The sequence below is a fragment of the Rana temporaria genome, chromosome 5 (genome assembly GCF_905171775.1).
Source record: "Rana temporaria chromosome 5, aRanTem1.1, whole genome shotgun sequence".
Lineage (NCBI taxonomy): Eukaryota > Metazoa > Chordata > Amphibia > Anura > Ranidae > Rana > Rana temporaria.
In genome coordinates, this window is record NC_053493.1 from 155,886,381 (window position 1) to 155,914,310 (window position 27,930).

At 41.0% G+C, this 27,930-nt stretch overlaps 1 protein-coding gene across 2 annotated transcripts in view; it reads right to left on the reverse strand.

Annotated features, from left to right (window-relative positions):
• The window catches only part of ITPRID1 (ITPR interacting domain containing 1), a 181,095-nt gene that overhangs the window by 13,288 nt on the left and 139,877 nt on the right, over positions 1 to 27,930 (reverse strand). For both annotated transcript variants that reach the window (XM_040353275.1, XM_040353276.1), the window contains exons 10-12: positions 12,737 to 12,813; positions 6,664 to 7,845; positions 3,162 to 3,289 (exon numbers count right to left, since the gene is read on the reverse strand). In XM_040353275.1, the coding sequence (XP_040209209.1) occupies positions 3,162 to 3,289; positions 6,664 to 7,845; positions 12,737 to 12,813 (1,387 nt within the window). The remainder of the gene's footprint in view (positions 1 to 3,161; positions 3,290 to 6,663; positions 7,846 to 12,736; positions 12,814 to 27,930) is intronic.

The following is a 27,930-nucleotide window of genomic DNA, read 5'->3' on the forward strand; positions in this document are numbered from 1 at the left end:
TTAGTCAGTACAGCTGTCGTTCGAAAATGCAATACAAAAGCATTACAACACATAACATCACTTCCGATTGTTTATTCTGCCGTAGGAGAATTTTCGTGACTTTAGTAAACTCATCAGATTCAACGTGAGATTAGCATACAAAAAAAAACAGGCGATCATTCGTCCGATGATCGGATCGTGTGTAACGGGCATTAGTGAGTGTTCTGTCCACCAGATGTCTATGCTGATTATTTGTATCTGTGCTGTTAAAATTACATGCAAGGTTTGTAATTTACATAAGACAATCATATGTGGAGTGCAGGCTTCATCTAGCGTTCTTTTTTAGTATTGCTGCAGTTGTTCTGTTTATTTGATTTACTGTATGTGTGGTTAAGGAAGTTGTTAGTAAGCAGGGAATTCTGAGTAAAATCCTTACATGAAGTGAAGCAGCCACCACCATTCTTTGAGAAGATACTGCAGGAAACAAGACATGTATTTCTCAATCTATCGCCATCACCCCTTATGCCGCGTACACACGATCGGTCAAACCGATGAGAACGGTCTGATGGACCATTTTCATCGGACCAAACCGATTGTGTGTGGGAGCGGGGATCGAGAGTGGATTACCACCGCTGGATTTTTAATTTTTAGTAAAGGACTTTCTCCACGATGTGTGTGGTTTTTACTAATATTTACACTTCCTTAGTGAATTGGTAGAGGTACAATGTACCCCATTACCAATTCACATTGGGGGCAGGATCTGGGGGTCCCCTTTGTTAAAGGGGTCTTCCAGATTCTGATAAGCCCCCTGCCCGTAGACCCCCACAACCACTGGCCAGGGTTGTGGGGATGAGGCCCTTGTCCCCATCAACATGGGCACATGCTCCGCATGTTAAGGGCATGTGCCCTGGTACGGTTGCAGGAGGGGGGTGGGCACTCTCTCGTCCAGCCCCTCTTTTCTGCGGCCGGCCATGTTACGTGCTTGGTTAAGGGGTCTGGTGTGGATTTTTGGGGGAACTCCACGCCATTTTATTTTACATTTGGGGTGGAGTTCCCCTTAAAATCCACACCAGACCTGAAGGCTCTGGAATGGATATTTGGGGAGAACCCCACGACATTTGTTTTTTAAATTGACGGCGGGGTTCCCCCTTAATATCCATACCAGACCTGAAGGGACTGGTATTTGGATTTGGGGGGACCCCAAGCTTTTTTTTTTATATGAATTAATTTTTTCTGAATTGCTGGGAGCCGACAATTCATTATAGCCGCGAGTGATTTTTAAATGACTTTTTTTCCTTCAGAAATTACACTTTGTGCAGAGACAGTTCTAAGTACGGGAAACATGCACTATTTCACAGGCATACTAGACATCCCCCCCAGGTACGAAATTTAAAGGAATATTTCACTTTTATTGTTTCACTTTAAGCATTAATAAATTCACTGCTCCCGGAAAACGGCCGTTTTTTAAAACTTTTTTTTGCATTGATACATGTCCCCTGGGGCAGGACCCAGGTCCCCAAACACTTTTTAGGACAATAACTTGCATATTAGCCTTTAAAATTAGCACTTTAAATTTCTCCTATAGACTTTAACAGGGTGTTCCGCGGCTTTTCGAATTCGCTGCGAACACCCCAAATTGTTCGCCGAACAGGCAATGTTTGAGTCGAATATGAGTTTGACTCGAACTCGAAGCTCATCCCTAGTTGTAATGTATGCAATATTGTATTTATTGAGGTATATTTCTGTTATTTTATAGTTTCTTGTTCTAATAAAACTGAGATCAAAGAAATATGGTATCTGAAGTTTATGGGACAAGAAGGTTTAGCTATATGTCCTTGAGACAAAACAGTGAGCTACAAATTTACTTCAGCATTACTAAACAAGTAGCTAACTACTACTTTAAGTGAAATAACAAGGAGTTTAGATTTAAAACAATTCAAGTCTACTCAAATGCCTATTTTCAGTTTCTTCTGTGATTATAGGACATCTAGAAGTTCCTGCAGTTAATTAGTCATAATTTAAGCTAACTACGCATGTTCATAATCCATTTTGTATTAATGCATGGTATTGTTTTATGAGTCATGTACCCATATTGGTAAGTAGCCATCTAAAGTATCTACTTTCTTCTGGTGAATTGTGGAACATTGTATGTACAGTATTTGAGGTAGACACATCTATGGAAGTTCTTTCAGCTAAGATTACAATTGTTTGTTTACTGGGGCAGGCAACCACAAATATTGTAGAAGCATGCATTTATTTATGACAATGCAATGCAATTCTTTGCAATATTGTTAGCTACTGTTCCTGCAAATTATTTATTTTTCTTACATGGGAGAAGTCAAAATAGTGGCAGATAGTATTTTGGCTAAAATTAGGTTATTTTGTAATATATTAGATATGGATGACGAGTTTCCTATTTAAAAATAAATAAATCATAGATAGGAAGAGTGTAATGGGAACTGCATACAAAGCAACCATGCCTGCAGAACATTCTGTTTGGTTCAGGATTCTATCAGGTATCTGTAAGTTTAAAGCGTAGTTCCACCCAAAAGTGGAACTTTCGCATAATTCACTCCTTGCCCCCTTACATGCCACATTCGGCATGTAATTTTCTTGGGGGGGGGGGGGAGTGGGGGCTTCACATGGAGTGGGACTTCCTGTCCCACTTCCTCCTTCCGCCCAGGGACCACTAAGGCGATCGCCTGTCCATATGTCATATCGCCTTTTAGCGGCCCCTCCCTGTAGGCGATCACCTGGGATACGTGACAGGTCCCAGGCGATCGCCTGTCCAATCAGGGAGCGCTGCGCCGTTCGCGCATTGGCAGTGAGTGCCCGGCCGTGAAGCCGAAAGCTGACACGGCCGGGTGCCCACAGTTGCAGTGGTGGCGCCGGCGGTGAAGGGGGGGACCAGAACGAAGCTCCCAGCGGCACGTCGCTGGACCGTGGAACAGGTAAGTGTATGTTTATTAAAAACCAGCAGCTACACTTTTTGTAGCTGCTGACTTTTAATAAACATAAAAGAAAGGCTGGAACTCCCCTTTAAGAATCAAGCATGGAGACCATTGTTAAATGTTCCCCTTCTTTACTAATAACATATAATAGGAAAAACGTGTAGATTGGATAGGAATGAATTCTGATCTAATAAAATGCTCTAATCTTTAGGCAATATGAAACTGACTTACCTTTCTTCACTTGTGAGGATATTAAAGCAGCCAGCTTGTTGCTCCAGCAAATGTTGCTCAATTGCTAAAAGCTTCTCTCGATACGTCCGACATGCTTTTTTCATGTTATCCATATCATCATCTCTACTCTGTTCAGGGTAAATACAGAAAATTATCAGATAGCCAGCCAAAAAATTCTAAAAGATTTTCTTGATACACCCAGCCATAACACTCTGGTCAGCGATCCCAGCCATTGGCTGAAAGCGCTGATCGGGAGCCGATTAGCAGACATTTTTTCAGAAGCTGGTTTTTGTACGACCGACTGCAGTACACGCAGGCCGAATGTCAGTCGGTTTCTATTGAAGTCTATTCGGCCCATGTGTACTAGGTTTAAAAGTATAGCTAAAGGCAAAACTTTTTTGTTCAGTGGAGAGGGATTAGAACACCTGTCAGATGTTTACTGTGGGCTGGGCCATTGTTAAGGAAATTCACTTTTGGTCTTGTTTACTGAAAGTGAATGGAAATGCCAAATTTTGGGTTGTCGCCAGGACAAGAATAGAGGAAACATCATCCAATCGCGACATTAATTCTGGTGACAGTCAGGGACTCTCTCATTTGGAGGGACTCCTATATTCCTGTTTTGGCTATGGGACAGGAAGTGAAGGTAAATCTCCCCATTGAGACGCAGATGGCAAGACAACTACTGGGGTTAAAATCCTCCCTTATGGTATCCAAAATGGAAAAAAATAAGGTTTTGTCTTTAGTTCTACATTTATTTACCACATGCTTGTTATTTTGCTAACACTAAATTACTTGCTCACAATGCATTCCATAATGTACTAAGGTGATAGAGAGCAGTTAGTGATGATTCAGCAGAACATGATTTGTACTAAGTAACTAAGCATTGTTATAGCAGACTTTTTTTATATATGTTTAAATTATGATATTGAAGCATTGTGGCAGCCTAATCCCAAGCCATCTGAATATTGTATGAGAATCATTTCTGTGAAAGCCACTTATGTGTCAGAAAATTGTCAGTAAAATTCAGCCAAAAATGCTTATCTCTGAAATATCTCTTTATACCATATAGATGAAGAAACCCATAGTTATATTTTCTACACTTAAAATCTGAAGGCCATCTCTATCTTAAAATCGTGTTGCTTTATCTCCCCTTGAGCTACAGTGAAAAAGTATTCATACCCCTTGAAATTTTCCACATTTTGTCATGTTTAAACCAAAAATGTAAATGTATTTTATTGGGATTTTATGTGATAGACCAACACAAAGTGGCACATAATTGTGAAGTGGAAGGAAAATGATAAATGGTTTTCAAATGTTTTTGCAAATAAATATGTGAAAAGTGTGGCATGCATTTGTATTCAGCCCCTCTTTGTCAATACTTTGTAGAACCACCTTTCGCTACAATTACAGCTGCAAGTCTTTTTGGGGATGTCTCTACCAGCTTTGCACATCTAGATATTTTTGCCCATTCTTTTTTGCAAATTGCCTGAAGCTTTGTCAGATTGGATGGAGAGCGTCTGTGAACAGCAATTTTCAAGTCTTGCCACAGATTCTCAATTGGATTTAGGTCTGGACTATGACTGGGCCATTCTAACACATGAATATGCTTTGATCTAAACTATTCCATTGTAGCTATGCATGTATGTTTAGGGTCGTTGTCCTTCTGGAAGGTGAACAGCCACCCCAGTCTCAAGTCTTTTGCAGATTCGAACAGGTTTTTTTCTAAGATTTTACTGTATTCTCCCACCTAAGCTGTTGATCTCTGCAGCTTCTCCAGAGTTACCATTGGCCTCTTGGCTGTTTCTCTGATTAATGCTCTTCTTGCCCAGCCTGCCAGTTTAGGTCTATGGACGAGTCTTGGTAGGTTTGCAGTTCTGCCATACTCTTTTCATTTTCAAATGATGGATTGAACAGTACTCCATGAAGCTTGGGATATTTTTTTATATCCTAACCCTGATTTAAACTTCTCCACAACTTTATCCCTATATGGTGTGTTCCTTGGCCTTCATTATGCTGTTTGTTCACTAAGATTCTCTAACAAACCTGTGAGGGCTTCACAGAACAGCTGTATTTATACTGAGATGAAATTACACACAGGTGGACTCTATTTACTAATTAGGTGACTTCTGAAGGCAATTGTTTTCACTAGATTTTAGTTTGGTGTATCAGAGTAAAGGGGACTGAATGCAAATGCACGCTACACTTTTCAGATATTTATTTGTAAAAAAAAAGAAAACCATTTATCACTTTCCATCCACTTCACAATTATGTGCCCAATAAAATCCATTTATGTTTTTGGTTGTAACATGACATGCAGAAAATTTCAAGGGGTACTATGAATACATTTTCAAGGCACTGTGTATCACATAAATTATTTTGTAAGAAGATGCTAGTAAAATTATTTTAAAGCTTAACTTCAGCCCCACCTCCTGCTTTCCTCCTTTTCCTTAGTCCAGTGGTAGAGGAATGTACAGAAATACTTACCTTATCCCTCACTCCTGCAAGCTTTTTCCTAGTTGCAAGGCTGCTCCCTCAAACGCGGTAACACGAGATTAGCAAAAGCAGCCCAAGGGTGGCACCAGTGGAATGTAACTTTCCCTTTATAATGAACAACGAGATTTTGTCTTGACAGTGTGTATGCAAAGAAAGCTTGACAGGATTCTCGACAAGCCTAACAAGAAACTCGTCAAGGAATACGACGTTTCATTTACGACGAGATTCTCGGTCGTGTGTACGAGGCCATAGGCTTTCATCATGTACATTCTAATGACATTGAAAGCCTACTTACATTCAGGAGTGGAGGGGAGTGGAGGTTGCTGGAGAAGAAATAATATAAGTATTTCAGCCTATTCCTCTACCATCAGACTAATCACACATGTATCTCTTGCAGTGCGGAGAGAAAAGGGGGCACTGCAAGGCTAATTTTTGAAGTACCCCAGAGTTCAATTTTAACTTTGCAGGGTGTACATCAGGGGTCAAGTCCTGGGGAAAAAAGTGTGGGAACTCCCACCCAAGATCCCCTCCCCCACAAAAAAAAAAAAAAAAAAATGATACGCTCATATGTATAATTACTAAACATGTTCTTTCTAAATCCCACGATAACTTGCGGCAGACCTCTGCAATGTCTCCTGGGAACAATGACAAAAGCTCCCAGGAGACATTGCAGCATTGAGAAAGTGACGGAATACCTGATGAATCCATATACAGGAAGCGGCCAGTAACATAAAGGATTACTAAGGTTCGCCTGCCCCTGACAGTGACTCGAGCTGGGCATCGCTGCTTAGTGAAGGATTGGCTCGGGCGGCTCGGCTGCTCTCAGCTGCTCTAGTCCTGCAAAGGGAACTGCGTTCCTGCTGTGAAAAAAGTGCAGGAACTCTGTTCCCACGCGTTCCTGCAGGACTTGAGCCCTGGTGTACATCAGTAATGGCATGGCATACAGCACTAAGCAAACTAAACATTGGGTCAAAGTAAAATAAAAAAAATATATATTTTTTATACATACCAAAGATACACTGATAAGTGATTCCCTTAACAAGCTTAGTGTGTCTGACAGTTCCTTTTCTATATTGACGTAAGAAGAACTAGGTCTGTTAGGTACATTGTGTCTGGACATTGGTGGACATCTTGATACGCAGCAGTGATGACAGTGGCAGCAATGACAGCAGGCAATATTAGGTGCAGGATGTGAAGAATGACGGTGGCCCCATAGACCCGTATCAAATGAAAGTGACTCAGTGAGAAAGCAGCTTCTTTGATGATTGTTAGTATAGCAGCCATTCAACCACCCTGTCTCAGTCTGACTACAAGCATCTTTTCTATCAGCCACACAAGAAAACAAAGCATGCATTTCATTTTGGTTATTGCTTGTGCTGAAATGTTGTCTACTAGCGCATTCGCCTGGATCTTGTAGCAAGTTTGAAGACATCTGTATGGTTACCGACTTATAAATGTTTGTGTTTAACTCTGTTTGGAATGTACTCTTTTTGTCTTGGTGGCAGTAGTGCAGCTCATGGTCGGAGTAATCTACAGACTCAGTTGGGGTCTGTGCATGGAAGCTGAAGTTTTGTGAACTGTTCATGAGAGATGATGTCCATTTCACACTCGATGATACTACTGAACACTCATCATCTGCAAATGAATTACTCTCACTATCACTTTTAACTTGAGGATGACTTACATGTCCCCCAAAACAGTCTTGGTCATCACTTGTCTCACTAGAGAATTCACGATTGGTTTTCCTGATGTCACTTAAGTAATGTGTGACATAAACTGGATATTCCATTTCCGAGGACAGCGGGGTTTGTGTTTGTCTGTTATCCATCTGGTCCTCTTGTTCACCATCCTGAAAGTAACTTACACCATTAGTAATTTCCTCCAGTTCCTTCTCAGGATCTTCTAATATTGATATCTGCTTGTACATTCCCTTCATATTGTCGCCATGACTTTCAAAACTCTGGAAAAGGTCATCACTATTTTCTGTAGTCATTGATAGTGATTTGTATAAATGTTTGTCTGTCGGAGGGCTTTGACTTGCAGAAGTTACTGTAGCATTCCCAGTCACCAGGGGATCAGTAAAGTCTTGAACATCATCATATTCTTCGCTGATATCTGGAAATTCCGAAGAACTGCTCTTCCCATGGAGAGTCACCTGGCTATCCAAGCTGTCTGAACTTCCATGCAGATTCTGCAGAGAAAAGAGAAAACATGCCAAAGCACATTATTGGGGGGGGATTTAACAGGTTTGTCCTTTCAGGATATTAATACTTACAGTGGGGTTAATTAACAAAAACTGTATAGTGCAAAATCAATGCTTTTTTGTGCTTCTGCGTTTTTGGAAAGGGTCAGGGACTTTTTATTAATGAAAAAAGCAGCGTTTTGCATGCAATAGAATTCAATGGACCTGCATCCAAATCGCAAGTACCGTGATTTTGCCGCGATTTGCGTTTTGTGTTTTTTTTACCTGTTTATAGCTGGTTGTTAAAGGAAATGTAAAAAAAAAAAATTACTGGCTAAAAAAAAAAAAAAAAAACACGACACGCAAATCGCGGTAAAATCGCAGTAAATTTGCGGTAAAAACACACGTCAAAAAACGCAGCAAGCACCGCAAAAACGCTCAAAAGCAACATGCATAGGTGTGAATCGAGCAATCCCAATGTGAAAGCCTGAGTGCTGTTAGAGCCCTTTCATACTGCCAGCACCCGAAAAACGCTGGTAAAGCTCCGCTAAGACCCCTTTCACACTGGGGCGTTTTTCAGGCGCTTTGGCATAAAAAAAAAGAGCCTTAGGCCCCTTTCAGACTGGGACGGGAGCCGTGGTGGCGGTATAACGCCGCTAAAAATAGCGGCGCTATACCGCCGGGATTGCCGCGGGAATCAGCCGCTTGCGGTGCGGTATTAATCCCCGCTAGCGGCCGATAAAGGGTTAATACCGCCGGCAATGTGCCTCTATAGAGGCGCATTGCGGGCGGTATTGCCGCAGTTTCCCATTGTTTTCAACAATGCTGCTCCTCTCACCGCTCCAAAGATGCTGCTGACAGGAGATTTTTTTGACTCCCGCCAGCCCATCGCCTCAGTGTGAAAGCCCTCGGGCTTTCACATTGAGTCTGCAGTAAAGGAGTTTTTCAGGCGGGATAGCAGCGCTATTTTTAGCTCTGTACCACCTGAAAAAGTCCTCAATGTGAAAGGGGTCTTAATAGAAAGTGGCGCTTTAGGAGCGGCGTATTCAACGCTCCTAAAGCGCTGCAAAGAAGCTGCTTGCAGGACTTTTTTTGATGCCCTGCCAGTACAGCGCCTCAGTGTGAAAGCACTCAGGCTTTCACATTGGGATTGCAGATGAGGCTTCTTTCAGGCGTTTTACAGGTGCTTTTTTAAACGCCAAGACCCCTTTCACACTGGAGCGTTTTTCAGGCGATTTAGTGTGAAAGCTTCTTTCAGGCGCTTTACAGGCGTTTTTTTTTTAAAGCTAGAGCGCCTGAAAAACGCCCCAGTGTGAAAGGGGTCTAACTTCAGCTTGTTCAATTAACCTTTGACAAAAAACCCTGGAAGCTGATTGGTTCCTATACACAGCTGCACCAGATTTTGCACACCCCCATTTTAGTAAACCAACCCCCTTCAACCAGAAATAACTACCTGTAATTAAAGTGCATCTCTAGCCTAAACCCAGGGGATACGCCGTCGTATCTCTAAGGCCGGCTGGTCGTATCTATGCGACTGATTCAGAGAATCAGTTACGCATAGATATCCCTAAGATCCGACAGGTGTAACTGTGTTACACCGTCAGATCTTAGGCTGCAATTCCAGGCCGGCCGATAGGTGGCGCTTCCGTATCTTTTACGCGTCTAATATGCAAATGAGGAGTTACGCCGATTCAGAAACGAACGACCGCCCGGCGCTTTTTTTTTACGTCGTTTGCGTTCGGCTTTTTCCGGCGTAAAGTTACCCCTGCTATATGAGGGATAAGTGCGGCGTATCCTATGTTAAGTATGGCCGTCGTTCCCGCGCCAAGTTTTGAAATTTTTACGTTGTTTGCCTAAGTCGTTTGCGAATACGGCCGGACGTAATTTACGTTAACGTCGAAACCAATGACGTCCTTGCGACGTCATTTGGAGCAATGCACGCTGGGAAATTTTGCGGACTGCGCATGCACAGTTCGTTCGGCGTGGGGACGCTCCTGATTTAAATATTACACGCCCCCTACCCGGCGAACTTTACAGGCAAGTGCTTTCTGAATAAAGCACTTGCCTCAAAAACTTGCGGCGGCGTAACGTAAATCTAAAGATCCGCTAACCTATCTGAATCCGGCCCAATGTCTTGTTTTGGATAGAGAAGAGAAGGTTAGAACTGATGTCAAGTTTATACTGCTATATGTGCTTCCACTGGGAAGACTACCCCTCAATATTTGTCCTGTTGACCATAAAACCGAAAGACAAATGGTATGTTTCGTAATTGTAAATACTGAACGTACCGTAAAGTGGCCCTGGGCCACATAAAACCTTGCATGTTCTGTAAATAGAATTAACTTGTTTTTCTTACAAGCATGCAGTACATACCAGAAAGTATAACCTGACAGGCTTTACATAAACCTCAGAAAGAATGCAAAGCAAAAAAAAAAAAGCTTTTTTAATCCCATAATACAAAATACACAATACAATTTCTCAACACAAATAATTTATGGATGCCGGTAAAAGCCAAACCAATTATTTCTTTGTACCCCAGCGCCCCAGACCCAGTGTGCATCCAGAACCAATGGTTTAGAGCACAGATACAGTCTTATGCCCCGTACACACGATCGGATTTTCCATTGGAAAAACCTTGGATGGTTTTTCCAACGGAATTCCGCTCAAGCTTGGCTTGCATACACAAGGTCAGACAAAAGTTCTCTGAACTTTCGAGCATCAAGAACGCGGTGACTTACAACACTACGATGAGCCAAGAAAATTAAGTTCAATGCTTCCGAGCATGCGTCAAATTGTTTCCGAGCATGCGTCGGAATTTTCGCATCGGAAATTGCTACAAACGATCAGTTTTTTTCCGACCAAACGCTTAATCTTTTGCTGGCAGAAATTCCGACAGCAAAAGTCCGATGGAGCATACACACGATCAAAATTTCTGTTCAAAAGCTCACATCTGAGTCTTGTGTACGGAGCATAACAGTGTGTACGGAGCATAACAGTTAGTCCCAACAGTATAAAGCTATTTCAGGTTTGTTCTTAAATAAGGCTTTTAGCCCAATAAAAAAACAGCTAGGTTTTGGTAAGGTGGTCTTAACCACTTAAACTCCGGAAGGTTTGACCCCCTTCATGACTATTCAGCACTATACTACTTTAACTGGCAATTGCCCCGTCATACCAAACAGCCCTCTACTGAACCCGTGTGAAGCACAGAGGAGCTTTCTTAAAACGGGAGGTGTTTGCTTGCCATCACAATTTACCACTTCCCACCCAAGGCCGTCATATGACGTCCTGGACTTTGAGTGGAGATATCTGAATGATGCCTGCAGCTACAGGTATCATTTTTATATCTTCTTTTTCAGCCGGCGATTCCCTCCACCGTAAAAACAATCATAGCGGATGTTCAGCCCTCTGGTGCTTCTACCATCTCGCCGATGCAATTGGCAAACCAGAGAAGAAAATTACTGGCAGCGGAAGTTCACCATAGACAATACCACGGACCAGATGATCCCTGGGAGTCTTTATGACCTTTGGAGGCCCTGGCGCGACGTTAAGATGTAAACACTGCCGTGTACTCCGCTGGAAAGGCTGAGATAATTTTTTTTCCCCTTGATCTCAGTCTTTCCAGCCTAGAGGAGAGATGTAGGGTCTCTATAAAGAGGACCTGTTCCCTATTCCTATTACAAGGGATGTTTACATTCCTTGTAATAGGAATAAAAGTGATACAAAATAAATAAACATTTATTTAAAGAGAAAGTGTAAAAATAAAAATAAACAATAAAAAATTTAAGCACCCCCGTCCCCGCAGAAGCGAACACATACATACCTTGCGCCCACATTTGTAAAGAGTGTTCAAACCACACGTGTGGTATCGCTGAAAACATTTGAGCGAGAGCAACAATTCTAATCCAAGCCCTCCATTGTAATCCTAAACTAGTAACCTGTATAAAAAGTTATAGCGTCGCCTATGGAGATTTTTAAATACCGAAGTTTGGCGCTGTGACGGATCTCGGATACCCCAGGTGGACACCTCCGCCAGACCTGTGTCTCCTGTCCTCCAAACACACCCACAGCTTGCAGATTCGCCATAACCAGCCCTTTACCCCTCAATCACGAGACAATCCACACAGGTGTTGAGGGTTAAACATGCAGAGCATTAACTGTTTATTTAATACAAGACACACACTTTTACACACAGTTAGGGACACGCCCCTTAGCTTTGTCATAGAAGGGAGGGGGTAGGGGACAAGAAACAACCAATGGGAACTGAACACTTGTACATTGAAACAGACTACAGATAAACATAAAGGGATTATGGTAAGCAGGCAGCCCCTCAATACACATCCCCTGCGGAGAGATGTCTCCAGTCCAGACCATTGTCTATGTGCCATTTACCAACACAATTAGACACAGCAACAAGAGGGGGGTGGGGGATAAGGTATGTAGCATTACATTACATTTTCTCAATGCCAGCTTGTCCCCAGGTCTCCAGTCTCTTCTGGGCCATTATCAGTGGGTAGGAGGCCAGCCCACAGTCCCTTCCAAAACACACAGTGACAGTGGGTTCTGTCACAGGCGCCATTCCAAGCGTGTGCACAATTTTATAGCGTGGCATGTTAGATGATGTTACGCCAAGTAAATAGATACCTTTGACGTTATACAAAAAAATGGGCTAACTTTAGTGTTTTGTTATTTTTTAGATAATGAAACAGGTTTTTTTCCCTCAAAATAGGAGTGCCAGAATATGCCTGGTATGGAAGTGGTTAAAAATTACATTAGTGTTTGACTCCTTGTCCAGAGATACAGCAACCAGTGTCTGCAAAGTTTTAGTTTTCTTTCCAACATGTCAAGATTTATCTTGCTTCCTGATATAATGATGAACAAATAGCATAAAACTTTATCTTACCTTTAAGGGTAAAGGTTCAGGAGGATCCTCTTGAAAACCACTGCTGTCAGACTGGCAGCTGTTTGTTCGTGTTATTTCTACAAAACATATGGAAAACATTTAATTTATTTAACAAAATCCACAGTGCTTTACAGAGTAGGGTCTTGCAGTCTAATGATGTTGAGGAGATATTTGCAAGAAAGACGACACCGATGTCTACGGCGCACAGGTGCACTGAGCGTGCCACTACTAACGGTGATCATGCCGTTAGTGGCGGCTCCCGTGGGCATGCACGGGAGTGACATCATCGCAGCTCCTGCTAGTCACAGCGCCGGAGCAGCAATACCCGAAAGTCACTCCGGGTATCATGGCGGCGACGGAGGAGGTGTCCGAGGACCGCTGCGGGCGCTTCGTTCTCAGGTAAGTAATTCATAATGAGCTAGTATTCTATGCATACTAGCTTATTATGCTTTTGTCTTGCAGGTTTTTTTTTTAAGAGAGAGGCTTTACTTCCTCTTTAAGGCTTAGAAGAATAGAATACGGGACTTGAATGGACTAAGCGTAAACAATACCCAAATGGATCAAAATGTATTCTGATGAAAAAAACGTCTTTTGGCTTGGGGTTTAACACTCTAATCTAGTTAAAAGCTTTTCTACTAGTTATAGATTCCTTTGAGTCCACCCAAGTCCTTATTCCCCCCCAAATTTTGTTGCCCCCGAAATGTGTTGGCAATCTTTTTGTGGCAGCATTACAAACAGTTAAAGACACTTTGGACTCTTTCACTTTATGGTTCGATGCTCATTTGTACATTTATACTGTACTTTGGTCAAAAATATGTAATTCCTTGAATCATAAGGGAAAGAGTGCTTGCCTACAGTTTCCATCCCTTTCATTCCATTTCTACAGGGATATTTCATTATACAGAAACCATTGACTTTTTTTTTTTTAATGAAAGTAAATTATACAATCTCGTTATTCTAAGTTAGCACAGTTTTTTCCTACTGGTTATTTTCCCTGCATGCTGAACAATAATCTAAATGAGATTATCACGGCCACCACTAGGGGAGTTTCTTGAGAGACAAGAAGTGGGCAGCTACTTGTGAGCCATTTCTCAACAGCTCCCTCTTGTGGTGGACAGAAACTTCTATGGCAATACAGCAGAATACAAACAGAACCTGGGAAGCTGCAGGCAGTTGGGAAAATTACAGCTAAACAATCTAACTGAAATTGCTGTTACTCTGAAGCACTTAACCCCCCCGGCGGTATTCCCGAGTCTGACTCTGGGTTAAATTTTTCTGCTGCGATCGGTAACCCAGAGTCAGACTCAGGCTCGCCTCACAGAATCCACAGGCTTGGTTTACTTACCTTGTCCCTGGATCCAGCGATGCCACCGCGCTGTGTGAGCGAGCGGGACCTCACTCGATTCACACAGTGCCTCTGTGTGCCGCCGATCTCCGTTCCCTGCGACGTTACGACGCACGGGAGTGGAGAACGGTGCCAAATTCAAAAAGGTAAACAAACACCTTACATAAAGTATACTGTAATCTTATAGATTACATTACTGTATGTAAAAAATACACACACCCCTTGTCCCTAGTGGTCTGCCCAGTGTCCTACATGTACTTTTATATAATAAAAAGTGTTCTTTCTGCTGCAAACTGTAGATTGTCCATAGCAACCAAAAGTGTCCCTTTATGTCAAAAATGGTTTTAGAGCAGCTAGAAAACAGCGATAATAAATTATAATCACTTGCAGAATTGTGCGATAGCGATTTGTGGGGAAATTCGTCATAAAAAAATAAAAGTAATGACAGCGACAATTCTGCAACTGAGCAAATTTCAGTGATTTTGAGTTGATTACATTATTGAATAATTTTTATTATAATTATATTATTGTTATAATTATTTATTATATTATAATTTTGTTTTTAAAAAAAATTCATACCCGGGATGCCTACTAGACTCTTGTTTGGACAGATTTAAGTGAGTTATTCCTAAGAATTACAGGCCTACAGTATAAAACGCCAAATTTCCTTGCAAATAATGGTACCGCTTTCAGCACCTTTTTTCTGAAATAATCATACCGCTAGGGAGGTTAATGGACTGTAATAATTTGGATGTTGCATTATTTCAACATTTATTTTAATTTAAAGACTAGTGGTAGAACATTTTGTTGTGTCTGGGTTTGACGTATATGCATTTTGAAAAAAAAAACCCTGAAATATTTGCTGCAGAGTATATGTTATATAAGAAAAACGCTTGTTTGTAGTTGTGCCAAAAGTGACGTTAAGCACTTGCCGACCAGCCACCATCAAGATACTGCGGCAGGTTGGCAAGATCCCGCAAACCATCGTAGCTGTACGTCGGTTGCTTTAAGTGGGATAGCAGGTGTGCGTGTGCCTGCTGCATTGCGGGGGTGCCGATGCTCGTGACCGGCGGTCGCAATGACCGCTGGCCATAAGTGGGCAAGAGAGGTAGAACAGGGACGTGTGTGTAAACACACACAACCCTGTTCTGTTCTGTGATGAGAGACAGATCGTGAGTTCCTAATAGCTAGGAACCACGACCTGTCATTTCCTCTAGACAGATCTCCCCCCCCCCCCACAGTTAAAACACACAGTCAGAAAACACAATTAACCCCCTAGTGTTAACCCCTTCCCTGCCAGTGAAATTTTTACAGTAATCAGTGCATTTTTAGAGCACTGAGCGCAGTATAAATGCCAATGGTCCCAAAAACTTGTCAAAAGTGTCCGATGTGTCCGCCATAATGTCGCAGTCCTAATAAAAATCGTAGATTGTCGCCATTACTAGTAAAAAAAAAATAACAAAAAAAAATGTATCCCCAATTTTGCAGACGCTATAACTTTTGTGCAAACCAATCAATATATGGTTATTTTAATACCAAAAATATGTAGAAGAATACATATCGTCCTAAACTGAGAATTTTTTTTTTAAATTGGGGATATTTATTATAGCAAAAAGTACAAAATATTGTGTTTTTTTTTTTCAAAATTGTCACTTTTTATTTGTTTATTGTGCAAAAAAATTCAACCGCAGAGGTGGTCAAATACCACCAAAAGAAAGCTCTATTTGTGGGAAAAAAGGACATTCATTTTGTTTGGGTGCAGCGTCACACGACCGCGCAATTGTCAGTTAAAGCGGGAGTTCACCCGAAAAACAATTTTTAACATTAGGTTGATGCTTATTTTGTCTAGGGGAATCGGGTGTTTTTTTTTTTAAATCGAAGCAGTACTTACCGTTTTATAGATAGATCTTCTCCGCCGTTTCTGGGTATGGTCTTCGGGACTGGGCGATCCTATTTGATTGACAGGCTTCTGACAGGCTTCTGACGGTCGCATACATCGCGTCACGAGTAGCCGAAAGAAGCCGAACGTCGATGTGGCTCTATATGGCGCCTGCGCACCGACGTTCGGCTACTTTCGGAAAATCGTGACGTGATGTATGCGACCGTCGGAAGCCTGTCAATCAAATAGGAACGCCCAGTTCCGCTGCCCATAACCAGAAGCGGCGGAGAAGATCTATCTCTAAAACGGTAAGTACTGCTTTGATTTAAAAAAAAAACACCAGATTCCCCTAGACAAAACGAGCCTCAATCTAATGTTAAAAATTAAATTTTTGGGTGAACCTCCACTTTAAAGCAACGCAGTGCCAAATCGCAAAAGAATTGCCCAATCATTGAGCAGGCAATTCTTCCGGGGCTTAAGTGGGTAAAATAACTTTAAAGAAGGAATGTTGTCCTATGTGATGTTAATATTGTCACTGTAGTATGGTAAAAATCCACTTGATGGCAGCAAAATGACATATTTTTGTTATTTGTGCATGTGTATATAGATAACACTGTGTATTAGACTATTAGGTATGTGTAGCTTAAAGCATCATTAAGGTATCACAAATGCAAACTCTATGCTGATTTTTCTAAATTATGTTTGTAAAAGAAGATTATCAAGGCTGACTTTTATATTTCTAAATAGCTGTGCTCCTATTAGCCTTGAAAATGAGTGTTTCTATTACAGAACAGCTGTGTTTTGTAGAACAAATATGATGCACATTCTTTATTATTTTCTTTTTTTAAATGCATTATAACATTTATCCACAATGTATTGTTTTCAGTATGGCTTGGCTGCGCCTAATTAAAGTGAGCTGAATATAGGGGCAATATTGGGCAAGCGAACAAGCATACTAGTTCATTATGAATCATTTTTACAGGAGCCAGCTTTTACTTACTTTCCCACACCAATTACTGCCCAGGTTTGCAGCTGCAACCTGAAAAAACAATACCTAGTATTTGATGGAATGAGGGAACCAGTCACGAACCATTCATATTACAAGGGATGTTTACATTCCTTGTAATAGGAATAAAAGTGATCACAATTTTTTTTTTTTAAAGTATAAAAATAAAATAATTTAAGTAAAATAAAATATAAAATAATATATATTTTTTTAAACGCCCCTATCCCCAGTAGCTCGTGCTCAGAAGCGAACACACACATAAGTCCCGCCCACATATGTAAACGCCGTTCAAACCACACATGTGAGGTATCGCCGCGTGCCTATGGAGATTTTTAAGTACTGAAGTTTGGCGCCATTCAATGAGTGTGCGCAATTTTAAAGCGTGACATGTTAGGTATTTATTTACTCGGTGTAACTTCATCTTTCACATTATAAAAAAAAATTGGGCTAACTTTACTGTTTTGTTATTTTTTCATTCATAAAACCATTTTTTTCCACCAAAAAAAAGGCGTTTGAAAAATTATTGCGCAAATACAGTGTGAGATAAAATACCGTGTGCAATGACCGCCATTTTATTCCCTAGGGTGTCTTCTAAAAAAACATATATAGTGTTTGGGGGTTCTGAGTAATTTTCTAGCAACAAAAATATGATTTTTGCATGTTGGAGAGAAGTGCCAAAATACAGGGAGTGCAGAATTATTAGGCAAATGAGTATTTTGACCACATCGTCCTCTTTATGCATGTTGTCTTACTCCAAGCTGTATAGGCTCGAAAGCCTACTACCAATTAAGCATATTAGGTGATGTGCATCTCTGTAATGAGAAGGGGTGTGGTCTAATGACATCAACACCCTATATCAGGTGTGCATAATTATTAGGCAACTTCCTTTCCTTTGGCAAAATGGGTCAAAAGAAGGACTTGACAGGCTCAGAAAAGTCAAAAATAGTGAGATATCTTGCAGAGGGATGCAGCACTCTTAAAATTGCAAAGCTTCTGAAGCGTGATCATCGAACAATCAAGCGTTTCATTCAAAATAGTCAACAGGGTCGCAAGAAGCGTGTGGAAAAACCAAGGCGCAAAATAACTGCCCATGAACTGAGAAAAGTCAAGCGTGCAGCTGCCAAGATGCCACTTGCCACCAGTTTGGCCATATTTCAGAGCTGCAACATCACTGGAGTGCCCAAAAGCACAAGGTGTGCAATACTCAGAGACATGGCCAAGGTAAGAAAGGCTGAAAGACGACCACCACTGAACAAGACACACAAGCTGAAACGTCAAGACTGGGCCAAGAAATATCTCAAGACTGATTTTTCTAAGGTTTTATGGACTGATGAAATGAGAGTGAGTCTTGATGGGCCAGATGGATGGGCCCGTGGCTGGATTGGTAAAGGGCAGAGAGCTCCAGTCCGACTCAGACGCCAGCAAGGTGGAGGTGGAGTACTGGTTTGGGCTGGTATCATCAAAGATGAGCTTGTGGGGCCTTTTCGGGTTGAGGATGGAGTCAAGCTCAACTCCCAGTCCTACTGCCAGTTTCTGGAAGACACCTTCTTTAAGCAGTGGTACAGGAAGAAGTCTGCATCCTTCAAGAAAAACATGATTTTCATGCAGGACAATGCTCCATCACACACGTCCAAGTACTCCACAGCGTGGCTGGCAAGAAAGGGTATAAAAGAAGAAAAACTAATGACATGGCCTCCTTGTTCACCTGATCTGAACCCCATTGAGAACCTGTGGTCCATCATCAAATGTGAGATTTACAAGGAGGGAAAACAGTACACCTCTCTGAACAGTGTCTGGGAGGCTGCGGTTGCTGCTGAACGCAATGTTGATGGTGAACAGATCAAAACACTGACAGAATCCATGGATGTCAGGCTTTTGAGTGTCCTTGCAAAGAAAGGTGGCTATATTGGTCACTGATTTGTTTTTATTTTGTTTTTGAATGTCAGAAATGTATATTTGTGAATGTTGAGATGTTATATTGGTTTCACTGTTAAAATTAAATAATTGAAATGGGTATATATTTGTTTTTTGTTAAGTGGCCTAATAATTATGCACAGTAATAGTCACCTGCACACACATATATCCCCCTAAAATAGCTAAAACTAAAAACAAACTAAAAACTACTTCCAAAAATATTCAGCTTTGATATTAATGAGTTTTTTGGGTTCATTGAGAACATGGTTGTTGTTCAATAATAAAATTAATCCTCAAAAATACAACTTGCCTAATAATTCTGCACTCCCTGTAGGCCCGGTATGGAAGTGGTTAAACTGGACCTCAAATGAGCTGTGAATGGATCAGGGGAGTGCTCTGAAGGTAAGGAAACTTACGTCGGTCGGATGAAGCCACATTTCAGGAGTATCTAGCTTTAAGAATTAGGCGCATAGGGCCAGATTCACGTAGAAGAGCGGCGGCATAACGTATCGTAGATACGTTACACCGCCGCAAGTTTTCATCGCAAGTGCCTGATTCACAAATCACTTGCAATGAAAACCTACGCTGGCAGCCTCTGGCGTAAGCCCGCGTAATTTAAAGGGGCGTGTGCCATTTAAATTAGGCGCGCTCCCGCGCCGGACCTACTGCACATGCTCCGTTTCGAAATTCCCGCCGTGCTTCGCACGAACTGACGTAATTTTTTCGAACGGCGACGTGCGTAGCGTACTTCCGTATTCCCGGACGTCTTACGCAAACGACGTGAATTTTTTAATTTCGACGCGGGAACAACGGCCATACTTTATACAGCACATACGTGTGCTGTGTAAAGTTAGGGCACCCAAAACGACGACTAACTTTGCAACGGAAAACTAGACTAGCAGCGACGTAGCGAACGCGAAAAACCGTCGTGGGTCGCCGTAACTCCTAATTTGCATACCCAACGCTGGTTTACGAAGCGAACTCCCACCAGCGGCAGCCGCGGTACTGCATCCTAAGATCTGACAGTGTAAAACAATTACACCTGTCGGATCTTAGGGCTATCTATGCGTAACTGATTATATGAATCAGTCGCATAGATACTCTGAGAGATACGACGGAGTATCTGAGATACTCCGTCGTATCTCCTTTGTGAATCTGGCCCTTAGATACGACGGTGCATCTGTGCACTTACGCGGCGTATAGAAAGATACGTTGGCGTAAGTGCTTTAAGAATCCGGGCCAAGATATTTAAATTGTAGGTAGATCTCGCTGTGAGAACTTGTGAATAATAATATAGATACATAGAATATATATATTTTAATTCGATGTAGAGATCCCAGAGTGAAATCAATGTTGTGTAACTATTGCTAATTTAAAAAAAAAGTTATAGTGGCTAAACCAAAAAAAATAAGTATACAAATGTACATAAATATAAAAATAAAGTAAAAAAAAAATAAGTATACAAATGTACATAAATATAAAAATAAAGTAAAAAAAAAATAAGTATACAAATGTACATAAATATAAAAATAAAGTAAAAAAAAAAAGTATACAAATGTACATAAATATAAAAATAAAGTAAAAAAAAAAGTATACAAATGTACATAAATATATATAAAAAAAATATATATATATAAAAATAAAGTAAAAAATATAGTACAAATGAATATAAATGTACATATAAAATAATATAATTACACAGGAGCAGTGGAATTAAAATACAAAAAGAAATGAGAATTTTGATGTACTGTAGGAATGATATAGATAATTGTCATTTGTTACTCTTCCCTAAGGTATCTGGCTCTGTTAGTGTTTGCTTCTCATGGGGTTTCTAGTCCTCTGGTCTGTTTGTGAAAAGTGAACACCTTCAGTAAACAAGAAGTGTTTGCCCATTTTCAATTTAAGTTTAAGGACATATTACACTCTCTTAAAAGTGCTTGGTTTAAAGGCTTACTTAAAGTATATGTAAGTCCAGTCACTAAAAGGTCATAGCATTCTATTTTAGTAATCTCATTGATTTAGCCTGCTAATGTAGCTTAAACCTTTTGCAGCCATCATTTTCAATCTTTTTGGGGCATACCAAAATGTTTTTTTTGTTTTTTTTTACCTGAAACATTGTTAAAGCCCCCAAATTCTTACATATTTTCTGAAAGCACCCATAAATAAAATATAGTAAATTAAAAAAAAAAATTGGTCACACTATATTTGCATCGTGCCCCTTGTAAAAATATTGTACAGTGACAGGTTGGAGACAACAGGAACCTATTACACCCCAATGCGTCTCCTGCACGATGCCAGAGCCTATTGAGGAAAAAAGAGTGCAATCAGGTAACCCTTCTTGAGTTTCCAGTATGTGACAGCTCTGAACCTGGAAGCATTCAAGACTCTCCCCCTCTGCACTTTTTTTTTGTGCTCCTGGACTCCAAAAAGAAGTGAAGTTTGTAAAATTGATTGTTCTAACCTGTAGCATGCAGCTTAAAAAAACACCTTGTTAGCAGTCACTGTACATCTGGTGGTAAGGCGACTCTTGCAGCACTGCCATCTTGTGGTGTAATTCAAGTAATTATTGAAAATAAGCTATTGGTGCAGCAAACATCCTATGTCTGAAATGCAGAAGTCAGCTTGCAATGTAATTTATTGTTGATTTTAAGGAAAAGAAGAAATGAAAAATACAGAACACCTAACTAGTTTACCTCTAATTATGTGAATGGATACATTTTAAATTTTTTACTAAATTACACAAATTTGGTGAGAACAGTAGAAGGGGAAGGAGTGATGTTATTCATTTAATGTAATGTTATTCATTTAATTCTGCTCCTTTAAAATCCTTCCTGAGTTTATTTCCTCCAATAAAGAATGCTGACAAACATATTGGGCCAGATTCAGAGACATTTACGTTACTCCGCGGCGGCGTAACGTATCCCATTTGCGTTACACCGCCGCAGGTTTACAGCGTAAGTGCCTGATTCACAAAGCTCTTACCTGTAAACTTGCGGCGGTGTAACGTAAATGCGCTCAGCGCATGCCCGCCTAATTCAAATGGGGTGGGCACCATTTAAATTAGGCGCGTTCCCACGCCGAACATACTGTGCATGCTCCGTCGGGAAAATTACCTGACGTGCATTGCGCTAAATGACATTGCACGGACGTCATTTGTTTAGACGTTAACGTAAATGGCATCCAGCGCCATTCACGGACGACTTACGCAAACGACGCGGGAACGACGGCCATACTTAACATTGCTTAGAACACCTAGGAGGCAGCCCTAACTTTACGACGCGTATCTCGACGGAAACAACGTAAATTTAAATCAACGGGCAGCGCGGACGTTCGTGAATCGGCGTAACTAGTCATTTGCATTTCTACGCCGACCGCAATGGCCTCGCCACCTAGCGGCCGGCCTAGAATTGCATCCTAAGATCCGACGGTGTAAGTCAATTACACCTGTCAGATCTTAGGGCTATCTATGCGGAACTGATTCTATGAATCAGCCGCATAGTTAGGACGGGCGGATCACAGAGATACGCCGTCGTATCTCTTTTGTGAATCTGGCCCATTGTTTCTGATTTGTCCTTATCTGTAAACATAAACTCTGGAGTAGATATTGAGGAGTGCCTTTTACATTATCTTGTATCACTATAAAGTATTTTTGAAACATTTAATGGTCAAGAGCAGAGGTCTCCCAACTGCGGCTTTTTGGTTGCCTTTATCCAGCCCTTGGGACACTTATTCATCCTGCTGATATGAGACACTATTCTGCTCTCCAAGCATAATTCTTGCCACTGACATCAACAATGGGGCGTCAGGTCTCCCACTGACACCAACAATGTGACACATTTTAATCCCACTGATGCCAGAAAAAAAATTCTATTTCCGCTGGCTGCAGTCCGGCCCCCCTAAAGTTTGAGAACAGTAAACGCAAACACACACACTTCGATGGGTTTTGTAGCTTATTGTGAACTTTAAACTTGTTTTTTGGTTTCATTTTCTTAAAGACATAAGCCTCGTACACACGGCCGGTTTTCCTGATGGAAAAACTGTGAGAAGAGCTTTTGGTCAGGAATCCTGGCCGTGTGTATGCTTCTTGCAGTTTTTCCCATGGGAAAACTGCCCAAAAACCGCCGGACAAAAAAAAGAGAACCAGCTCTCTTTTTTCCCCACCGGGAAAACCGGCGGACTTTTGCTATGGGAAAAACTGCGATGGAGCATACACATGGCCGGATTCCCGACCAAAGCTCCATTGCAGTTTTTCTGTCGGGAAAACCTCTCGTATGTAGGGGGAAAGACTGCCTGAGCAGGTTCTCGGCTTCCCCCTCGGGATTTCCAATAGGGAACTTTTCTCGTCGGAAATCCCGCACGTGTGTACGGGGCAATAGAGTTGTCACTGCCTGATAAAAAGAAAGTAATGCAAACTTCGTTAGAATCATTTGTGCCAAAGAGCTGGTTAGAGGTGTGATAATAAGGCCCTAACCATTGTTACCCACACAGATTTTCGAACAGGCTTACAAATCTTTACATGGAATGGAAATTGTACATTATTATTTTTTGTATGCTAGTCTCATATCGAAAATAATGAGTTTACTAAAGTAAAGAAAATTCTCGTATGACAGAATAAAAATTTGGAAGTGATGTAATGTGTTGTAGTGTATTTGTATTGTATTTTCGAATGACAACTGTACTGATTGAATTAAAATTGTAAAGATCAGGTATCGTAAAAGAAACATTTTCATGCTTGTCTCATCAAATAATGTCAGATGAACTGTTGTGTGGTTGGCCCTTCAAAGCTGTGTACTAATGATCAAATTCTCATATGATTGCTTTGAAAAGAGGTATTTTTTTTGTACAATTTTATGATCGTGTGTACGGGCCATTAAGAAATGTTGTCCACATGGGCTGGTTCTAAATCGCAACTGAATATGCAATGCACAAAGCTTACCAAAAACCACTTCCATTTTGTAAACACTGGAAAATTCCTACTGTCAGATGAATGATGGGAACTCAAGAAGCTACCTGACCCCGGTCAAGAAATGAATGATCACATATTGTCTGATTTAACTTCTAATCAGAAGGGATTCCTGTATTCAGATCGAAAGCTCTGTGATATAAACAGTCAGCGATATGCTATAGCAATAACATATTCACTGCCAGCTCAGCCAGCTTCACAGTTACTAGGTCCTAAAGTAAGTCTGTGAACAGAGCTTCATTGCTGAACAATGATATCGGCTGCCAGTGCCTACAGAACTGAATACACAACAAATAAGCAACATCTGCTTCAGCATATGTGTTTGGTGAAAAAGTCACAAAATAAAAGAATTTGTAAATGCCAAAAGCAACACTAAACTGCCAGTGCAACTGTAGAGTGATTTTTTAATTGCACATGCATGCAGGCAGACTAAGGGTATTAGTCTCACATATGTCTTGTTGCTGCCAACCTGGGAGTATAGATGAATTTAATTAAATAAGGATTATCCCTTTTCCCCAGCTCAATTACTTATTTATAACAATGGTACAAATGACTGATAATAAGGTGTTCATACATCATATAAGGAGTAAAAAAAAAAAAAAAACCTGTATATTTCATTGCTAATTAGTCATATTAGTACATATTGAGGTACCTTGGTGAATATATATTTTTGTGTTCATCTGTTTCTTTAGCACTCTAGCAAATCTCATCCTCATAACACCTTATATACCAGAGAAGCCCATGTCAGCTTGATAGCTTCAAAATTATCTGCCTATAGGCTCCCGGGACATTATGGATAAAAAAAATGCATGAGAAGTAAACCATGTGCCAAAGCCCTCCTTAGCAATGAAAAATTTAAATAACCAAAACTAATTTTCATAAACTGTCCCCTGTATCCTCCCCTGGTCCTCCTCCATGTCCTCCCCGGGTCCTCTGTGTCCTCCTCCGTGTCCCCCCCCCCAGGTCCTCTGTGTCCTCCTCTGGCCTCCTCTGTCCCAGATCTGTCAGGATGGAGAGCAGAGGAAGAAGTCGGTAAATCTGTCATTCTGAATGCACATAGTCAGTGATTACTGACTGTCCATTCATAACTGAGCATTGTAAACTATGTTTACTCTTTCAGTTTATGAATGAAAAGGAGCCTCTGTCTCCTGTCCATTCATCTTCAGTGCAGCTGAGGCTGCAGAGAAAGGAAATATGGAATCAGTGTCCTCAGTCCCTTTCCCTGTCTTAAAGGGGAGATGTCAGGGGTCTGTTTAGACCCCTGATATCTCACCAAAGCTCCCCCCCCAACAGGGTTGATAAAAAAGAATAATAATAAAAAAGAGGAAAAAATTGTAATAAATATTTAAAAGTAAAATTGTAAAACAAAAAAAAAGAAACTAACAAAAAAAAAAAGAATAATACAACTAAATTATAAATAAATAAAATAAAACACTACTGACACAGTCCATGCCTTATCAGTGCCACCTATCAGTGCACATCAGTGCTCCATATTTGTGCCACTGTCGCAAGACATTAAAAAAAGTATTGGTAATTAGCATCGGTGAGTACTTAAAAAAAAGTATCAGTATTTGTACTCGGTCTTAAAAAAGCAGTATCAGTGCACCCTAGTGAAGACAGTACATGTTCTGTATTGAAGAGGATCTCAGCTGTGCTTCTGTTGCCATGAATACAGTTGAAGGTGTACAGTTATTTATGTGTCTGAAATCCGACTATTTTACATCAAAAAAGGATGGACTTGAGGGCATGTTTTTTCCCCCCTAACAATACAGTATGTATCCTTAATTTCATCAAGCACATTGTATTCCTACAAAGGGTAAGCTCTAGTTGTCTATCTCCCCCTGGCACCATTTGGGGGGGATCGGGAACCTGGTTTTAATAGCCACGGCAAATTGAGCCGGAAGTTCGGCCCTTTCCCCGCAGCCGACCCATTCACAAAGACAGCGCGCCTTGTGCAGTGGCAGTAGTTGAGATGACAATGCCAGCACCCCATAGCTGATTAAAATGTTGGCTCAGATTAGGACACCGCTGGATTCCTGGACAGACAAGTGCCCTAATATTAAAACTCAGAAGCTAAAAACATTCTAATTATACTTCATGTTCATAAGTAACATACTGTATGTGTAAGTATTTTGATGATACCACACAAGTGAAACCAAAGAAAAAAAAAAAACAGTGCATAAACAATAAAAAATAAATAAATTTAAAAACAGTTCATACAAAACATATAATACAACGTAAAAAAAAAAAAATTAAATAAAAAATAGTCCAAAAGGTGAAAAAATTCCCACAATAAAATGCTTCACAATAGGTGTTCAAATTGAATCCAATCCTCTGTGCTCAAAAAAGATCCAAGATGTGAATTACTACAGGTGATTGTGATTAGTGTCAGAAGCTGTTTTAGTATTTCCATTATTACGTATAGGAGTGGTGCGCATGTTTCTTTTAACCACTTAAGACCCGGACCAATATGCAGGTAAAGGACCAGGCCCCTATTTTTTGCGCTATAAACAAAAATAGAGTGACATTTTTTAAAAAAATGCAATATTTTTTACTTTTTGCTATAATAAATATCCCCAAAAAAGATATAAAAAAACGTTTTTTTTCCTCAATTTAGGCCGATACGTATTCTTCTACCTATTTTTGGTAAAAGAAATCGCAATAAGCGTTTAACGATTGGTTTGCGCAAAATTTATAGCAATTACAAAATAGGGGATAGTTTTATGGCATTTTTATTAATATTTATTTTTTACTACTAATGGCGGCGATCAGCGATTTTTTTTCGTGACTGCGACATTATGGCGGACACATCGGACAATTTTTCACACATTTTTGGGACCATTGTAATTTTCACAGCAAAAAGTGCTATAAAAATGCATTGATTACTGTGAAAATTACAATTGCAGTTTAGGACTTAACCACTAGGGGGCGCTGTAGGGGTTAAGTGTGACCTCATGTGTGTTTCTAACTGTAGGGGGGCGGGGCTGGACTTGTGACATCACTGATCGTCTTTCCCTATATCAGGGAACAGACGATCAGTGACACTGCCACTGTAAAGAACAGGGAAGGTGTGTTTACACACACCTCTCCCCGTTCTTCAGCTCCTGTGACCGATCGCGAGACACCGGCGGCGATCGGGTCCGCGGTTCCCGACCCACGGCTGGGCACTTAAAGAGGACGTACAGGTACGTGATTGTGCCCAGCCGTGCCATTCTGTCGACGTATATCGACCTTAGGCGGTCCTTAAGTGGTTAAGGACTGGGCCTATTTTTTACACTTGGTGTTTACAAGTTAAAATAGCTTTTAGAACCCCCAAACATTATGTATATATTTTTTTTTCAGACACCCTAGAGAATAAAATGGCAGTCATTGCAATACTTTGTCACACCGTATTTGCGCAGCGGTCTTACAAACACAATTTTCTTGGAAAAAAGACACTTTTTTTAATTAAAAAATAAGAACACAGTACAGTTAGCCCAATTTTTTCTTATACTGTAAAAGATAATGTTACGGCGCGTAAATTGATACCCAACATGTCCTGTTTCAAAATTGTGCCTGCTCGTGGAATGGTGACAAACTTTGACACTTAATTACTAGCCGACCAGCCGCCGTCATTCTACGGCGGCAGGTCGGCTCTCCTGGGCGAGAGCCCGTAGTATAACGTCGGCTCTTAGAGCGGCCACTAGCGGCGCGTGCGTGCCGCCGGAGGCGCGCCCCCCGCTCGCCCCCGACTCCCGTGCGTGTGCCCGGCGGGCGTGATCGCCGCCGGGCACCCGCGATTGCTCGTTACAGAGCGGGGAACGGGAGCTGTGTGTGTAAACACACAGCTCTCGGTCCTGTCAGCGGGGAAATGCTGATCTTCTGTTCATACAATGTATGAACCGAGGATCAGTGTTTCCCCTAGTGAGGCCACCCCCCCCACAGTAAGAACACACAGAGGGAACATACTTAACCCCTTCCCCGCCCCCTAGTGTTAACCCCTTCACTGCCAGTTGCATTTTTATAGTAATCCAATGCATTTTTATAGCACTGATCGCTATAAAAATGCCAATGGTCCCAAAAATGTGTCAAAAGTGTCCGAAGTGTC